The sequence below is a fragment of the Phodopus roborovskii genome, unplaced genomic scaffold (assembly GCF_943737965.1).
Source record: "Phodopus roborovskii unplaced genomic scaffold, PHOROB, whole genome shotgun sequence".
NCBI classification, from domain to species: Eukaryota; Metazoa; Chordata; class Mammalia; order Rodentia; family Cricetidae; genus Phodopus; species Phodopus roborovskii.
Window position 1 is genome coordinate 68,383 of NW_026126514.1, and position 7,188 is coordinate 75,570.

Genomic DNA, 7,188 nt, shown 5'->3' on the forward strand with positions numbered 1-7,188 from the left:
GGCGGGGCGGGGGTGGGCGGTCCCTGGGCTACCGATTGGTCGACGGCCAGCTAGACGCTCCCGCACGCCGCCGGCTGTGATTGGTGCAGCCGTAGGAAAGGTTAAACCAAAAATTTTTTTACAGCCCTAGTGTGCGCCTGTAGCTCGGAAAATTAATTGTGGCTATAGCCGCCTCGATCGCTGTCTCCCAGCCTCGCCGCGGCCGCTCCGGGACGCGCCCGCCCGCCGCCCGGCTCTCCCCCCCTTCGGGCTGCCGCTGCTGCTGCTGTGACTGCTGCGGCGCGAGGAGGAGGAGGCAGCGGGGGAGGGGGAGGCCGGGCGCGGAACGGAGCGGGGTGCTGTACCCCGGGCGGCGGGTTGCCTCTGCCTCTCGCTTTTTTTATTTCTCTCTCTCTCTCTCTCTCTCTCTCTCTCTCTCTCTCTCTCTCTCTCTCTCTCTCTCTCTCTCTCTCTCTCTCCTTTCTCGTTCCCTCTCTCTCTCTAATTCTTGAGGGGTGGTTGCAGCTTTTGCTACATGCCTTGCCAGAGCCGGAGCCTGCGGTCCAACTGCGCTGCTGCTGGAGCGCTCAGTGCCGCCGCCGCCGCCGCCACCCGCTCCCCCCGCGCCCCGCTTCGAACCCACCGGCCGCCCGCCGCGCCGCTACCCGGCTACCGCGCCGCTGCCGCCGCCGCCCCCCGACGCCTGGGTGATGCTGGACATGGGAGATAGGAAAGAGGTGAAAATGATTCCCAAGTCCTCGTTCAGCATCAACAGCCTGGTCCCCGAGGCCGTCCAGAACGACAACCACCACGCGAGCCACGGCCACCACAACAGCCACCACCCCCAGCATCACCATCATCATCATCACCACCACCACCCGCCGCCGCCCGCGCCCCAGCCGCCGCCGCCGCCCCAGCAGCAGCAGCAGCCACCCCCGACCCCGCAGCCCCCGCAGGCACGAGGCGCCCCGGCAGCCGACGACGACAAGGGCCCGCAGCCGCTTCTGCTCCCGCCGCCCGCAGCCCTGGACGGGGCCAAGGCCGACGCGCTGGGAGCCAAAGGCGAGCCGGGCGGTGGGCCGGCAGAGCTGGCGCCCGTCGGGCCGGACGAGAAGGAGAAGGGCGCCGGTGCCGGGGGGGAGGAGAAGAAGGGGGCGGGCGAGGGCGGCAAGGACGGGGAGGGGGGCAAGGAGGGCGACAAGAAGAATGGCAAGTACGAGAAGCCGCCGTTCAGCTACAACGCGCTGATCATGATGGCCATCAGGCAGAGCCCGGAGAAACGCCTGACGCTCAACGGCATCTATGAGTTCATCATGAAGAACTTCCCCTACTACCGCGAGAACAAGCAGGGCTGGCAGAACTCCATCCGCCACAACCTGTCCCTCAACAAGTGCTTCGTGAAGGTGCCGCGCCACTACGATGACCCGGGCAAGGGCAACTACTGGATGCTGGACCCGTCGAGCGACGACGTGTTCATCGGGGGCACTACCGGCAAGCTGCGGCGCCGCTCCACCACGTCTCGGGCCAAGCTGGCCTTCAAGCGCGGAGCGCGCCTCACCTCCACCGGCCTCACCTTCATGGACCGCGCCGGCTCCCTCTACTGGCCCATGTCGCCCTTCTTGTCCCTGCACCACCCCCGCGCCAGCAGCACTTTGAGTTACAACGGCACCACATCGGCCTACCCCAGCCACCCCATGCCCTACAGCTCCGTGTTGACTCAGAACTCGCTGGGCAACAACCACTCCTTCTCGACCGCCAACGGGCTGAGCGTGGACCGGCTGGTCAACGGGGAGATCCCGTACGCCACACACCACCTCACGGCCGCTGCGCTCGCCGCCTCGGTGCCCTGCGGCCTGTCGGTGCCCTGCTCCGGGACCTACTCCCTCAACCCCTGCTCGGTCAACCTGCTCGCGGGCCAGACAAGTTACTTTTTCCCCCACGTCCCGCACCCGTCAATGACCTCGCAGACCAGCACGTCCATGAGCGCCCGGGCCGCGTCTTCCTCTACGTCGCCGCAGGCCCCCTCGACCCTGCCCTGTGAGTCCTTAAGACCCTCTTTGCCAAGTTTTACGACAGGACTGTCCGGGGGACTGTCTGATTATTTCACACATCAAAATCAGGGGTCTTCTTCCAACCCTTTAATACATTAACATCCCGGGGACCAGACTGTAAGTGAACGTTTTACACACATTTGCATTGTAAATGATAATTAAAAAATAAGTCCAGGTATTTTTTATTAAGCCCTCCCCCTACCCCCATTTCTGTACGTTTGTTCAGTCTTTAGGGTTGTTTACTATTCTAACAAGGTGTGGAGTGTCAGCGAGGTGCAATGTGGGAGAATACATTGTAGAATATAAGGTTTGGACGTCAAATTATAGTAGAATGTGTATCTAAATAGTGACTGCTTTGCCATTTCATTCAAACCTGACAAGCCTATCTCAAAAGGCTGCCAGATTTCCATGTGTGCAGTATTATAAGTTATCATGGAGCTATCTGGTGGACGCAGGCCTTGAAAACAACCTAAATTATGGAGAGAGTTTAAAAATGTTAAACTGTAATTTGTATTTAAGAATTTGTAGTAAAGGTGCCCAAGAAATTATATTGGCCATTTATTGTTTTGTCCTTTTCTTTAAAGAACTGTTTTTACCTTTTGTTTACTTTTAGACCAAAGATTGGATTCTAGCAAATGCACTTGGTATACTAAGTATTAAAACAAACAAACAAACAAACGAAAAAGGAAAGTTGTTTAGTTGGCAACACTGCCCATTCAATTGAATCGGAAGGGGACAAAATTAAGGATTGCCTTCAGTTTGTGTTGTGTATATTTCGATGTATGTGGTCACTAACAGGTCACTTTTATTTTTTCTAAATGTAGTGAAATGTTAATACCTATTGTACTTATAGGTAAACTTTGCAAATATGTAACCCGTGTTGCGCAAATGCCGCATCAATTTGAGTGATTGTTAATGTTGTCTTAAAATTTCTTGATTGTGATACTGTGGTCATATGCCCGTGTTTGTCACTTACAAAAATGTTTACTATGAACACACAGAAATAAAAAATAGGCTAAATTCATATATATCTTGATATTTTTGTCTCTTTTATTAAATAGAGCTAATGTGCAAAATACTTTCGATGTATAGGGAATGTAAAGGCTTTTTCAGCCAAGTTGGAGTTTAAACTGCTCCTTTAATTTCAACTGAGAATAGTATCATTTTTTTCCTTTGTGAAAAAATGTTATCAGAAGCAGGCTACTTAATAAATACTAGCTTTAAATGAAGTACAGGCTTTTCAGCTGATATCTTTGTTTTTGTAGGTATACGGAAAAAGAAGATATTCAATTTTATGTGCATAGCTATTTATTCTCTGCTTTATTTTAAATTCAGTTGTAGAATACCCTTTATATATACATATATATTGTTTCAGGTATCTTGCTTATAGAAGATGGCAAATTATAAATAAATACATGTACATAATTAGAAGTGAATAATAAACACATGTGTATATATACATGTATACATATGTATATATGCATATATATCCCATCAGTTCAGGTACAATTTGTACTATGAATGCTGCAAACATTTTTGTTTAAATATTTGTATTTATACTTTCAAAGTCAGCATTTATTTTTGTGGCTGCTTACCCACAATGAACAAATTCTAATAAAGATGTGCTGAGTTGAGACATAGAGCTTGCTGAAGTGATCACCTGTTGTAATGACTCACAGACGGATGTTGATATTTAAATTTTTAATTACAACTTAAAATTCTAATTATTCAGAGTAAAATACCCCTATCTTTCCTCTCTATTTTTACAACATAGAGGTATTTGATGATTCTCTTTTCAACATATTTGTATAATTTAATTTACAGATGTATTTATTTTGCCTGAATTGAATCATTTTTGCTTTAAGTGCAATATGCATATATATGATATATTGCATGCATTCATATATGCATATATATGAAACAAAATGAAAACTTTTTCAAACTGTTTCAGACAGCCCACTTGCTATAACTCCAGAAAATAATTAGAAAACCTGAGTTAAAGGTTTAGTAATTAATTGGGTCCTGTGGTGATTCCATGGAAGACAAGTTGTTCATTTGTTACATTTGTGTAGTCTGAAATGTGTTCTGCAGTAATGCAATAAGCTGCCCACTTCTTACAATGGGCCCAGTGAAAAATAATCTGTCCCTAAGATGTTATCAGCCAGCACTTTAGAGGTTACTCAGGGAAGGGGGCTGGTGGAGAAGCAGGTTGGCTAACATTGATTTGAAATTCAGAAGAGTTGATGTTGGAAAATAGAGTTGACTGGATTATGAATGAAGGGAGGAAGAAGAGGAACAAGGGGAGGAGGCAAGAGAAATCCCAGGAAATTTTGAATACCTGGAATCAAATTTAAAAGAGAGAGAGAAACAAAAAATAAACTGAAATGGCTAGTTTGGTTATCGCATTTAGGGAGACAAGATTTTGTTTTCTTAATGTGAAAATAGATTCACCTTAGATATAAGTTTATTGAAATCTAACAGTTGTTTAAAGTGAATCACAAGAAAAAGTACCAAAAATTACTGGGAAAAAAAGGGGGGGGGGGAAGGCCAGTCTTAGGCAATGAAATCTTTATTGCACAGTTGAGGGGCAAAGTAGCTCAGAGGAAGTCCTACATTTAGGCTGGGGTGAAAGATGATGATTTATTGCTTGCTTCTGCTATGGGTTTCCATTATGGAATGCGTACATACTATCACAGAGGAAATACAGTATTGCAAAAATTGAAAAGATGGCTGAATTCACATAATAAATCTAAAAGATGTAGCTATTGAAGAAACAATTTTATGTATGTTTTCCCTCTGGCCAAAGTAAATTAACTATCTATACTTATTTGTGGTCTTATGAAGTGTTTATTTAGAAGATAATGAAATATAATTTCAATGGCAACCTTTTGTACTTTCAAGTCCATAGTGAAGTTGCCTTTTTGTATTCGTGGGACTAGGTATTGGAGTATAAGTGTTCTTTAGCACATGTCTAATTTACATATGTAGTGGATGTTACTGTAAGTTTGTTTATTAGGTTTCCTAGACATGAAAAAAAAAGTGTATTCATAGAAGGAGAAGTTGGACCCAGCTTTTTGAAGCCTGATGTGTGAACATTTCTTATTTCATTTTCCTGATCTATCCTACCCTCCCTCTTGATACTCTCTTTTAAAAATAGCAGTCTGCTATGGCATTGGTACATTTAATTTGTCTTCAGACTAGTGGTTACAGTGTTTTCCTATATGTTGTCACTAACTTTGGGGGTTTATAGTCAGTTCATTCCAGACAAACACTTGTAAAACTTTTTGAGGATTATTTTCTTTCAAACTTATAATTGTTTAAAATTAAATGCAGGCTGCACTTTTTGAAAACTTGGCAAAGAAAATTGTCACAATTTAAAAATTGGAACTCCAAATTAAAATATTACAGATTTAGTATTTTAGTTTAATTGACATAACTGAAAATTAACCCAATTGTTAATACACAAATGCAGAAGCATGATATAAAATACAGCAGTGAAGGTGTTTCTTCATCTAGTTGCAAAATTGGAGAAATCAAGTAAGTGTCTTTATACTCAAAATACTCTTCCAGTGGCTTCTAATACTGGAATGACAGCAAGGACAGAGAGGGGGAAAAAGAAATCAGTCTTGATTACAATATGCATTCAAGTTGGTACATATTTTAATCCAACAGATGGGTAAATCAAATACGATAGAATTCTATATCAAAGTACGGATATTTATATCCTGTAATGTGTTTTCTATCTTCTCACTGAGAATTTGCATGCATTGAAATAATTTTAATTTTGATAAATTAATTTCATGAACAGTTGATGTAGTTGGTTGTTTTTAAGGCTGAAAGCCTGCTGGAGAATTAGGTTAACAAAGGGTGAAGGTGAACATCACTAGAGGTTTTAGTGCTGGATGAGACCGGGCTGCTGAGGTTGTGTAACTATGCCTAGAGGGCGGGGTTCCTGTACATTCCTACTTCAGCAGATAACCTGCCCCCAGCACCACTACAGTTTCTACCAGACAGAAGGAAATCTCCAACGAAAATCTGCGCATCTCTTCCAAGAAGCAGGGTAGGTGAACATTCAATTTTACATTTGCCTCTCATTACACTTCTACTCAAGGCCAGATCCTGGAGTTAAAAAAAGAGTAAGGGTCATCTAGATTCTCTTTCACAAAAACATGCCTGAATTTTTCCTTCCTGTAAGAGTTAAAAGGTGATATTCTAGTTAGCTGAAAATGCAATTTTCGATTTTCTATTGCTTCTGATTTCCCACTTTTTTCTTACCTCAATTGTCCTGCCTTACCATTCCTCCACGAACCCCTCCCCCAACCACCAAGAGTTAAAAAAAAAACAGGCTTAGTTTTCGGCTCCTAAATTGATCCTTTTCTCACTCCATGGGTTGTTTTTTTGAAGACCTTGTCCTGGGAAGGGAGGCCCAGGGACTCTGGGCTGCGAATATATGACGTAGTGTTATGTTTTGTCTTCCTCCCTCCCGATTTGGTCCCCCACCCACACCCCTCCCCAATCCAAGGTTCTGCTTCATGTCGGAAGGCAGCCGAGGCAGCGAAGGACTAGAGAACTGTGAACACTTTCACCCGGATATCGGTAAGTGAAAGTCCTTTTTGCCTCACGTGGTGGTGGCTGGTTAGTGTGTCCCACAGGCGACTGTGGTGGGCTCTTAGATCCAGACTCTTGTAGGCTTAAGTGTTCTCCTTTTTTCCCCACTTGGAAATTGTTCCTAGTGAGTGGATTCCCACAGTTATGGGTGAAAGAATGCATGGTTTGTCCACATGGGCAGATATCATGGTGGATGCCTAGGTAAAAAGGATTTAGATATTTCACAGGAGAAAGAAAAGATGACATATTCATATGGAAAGGCAACGGGGGAGACTAGCAGGTTCAGAAGTGAAGGTTATTCGTTTAATAGAAATAGGATTTCTGAATTTTCTGAATTTCATGACTGCTTCACAGAACGAGCGAATTTAATGTTCAAACCCGGGATTATTTACCCTCGGCAACAAGATGAAGCTCTTTATATATAAATATCTCTCTCTCTCTCTCTCTCTCTCTCTCTCTCTCTCTCTCTCTCTCTCTGTCTCTCTCATTCTCTCTGTCTCTCGTGTGTGTGTATGTGTGTGTGTGTGTGTGTGTGTGTGTGTGTGTGTGT

The 7,188-nt window shown here is 44.7% G+C and overlaps 1 protein-coding gene across 1 annotated transcript; it reads left to right on the forward strand.

The window, feature by feature from the left end:
* The first annotated feature begins 564 nt into the window (after nt 1–564).
* On the forward strand, nt 565–3,056 carry Foxg1 (forkhead box G1). Its single transcript, XM_051195801.1, has one exon. The coding sequence runs from the start codon at nt 690–692 to the stop codon at nt 2,127–2,129; it is 1,440 nt and encodes a 479-aa protein (XP_051051758.1). The 5' UTR covers nt 565–689; the 3' UTR covers nt 2,130–3,056.
* The last annotated feature ends 4,132 nt before the right edge of the window (nt 3,057–7,188 follow it).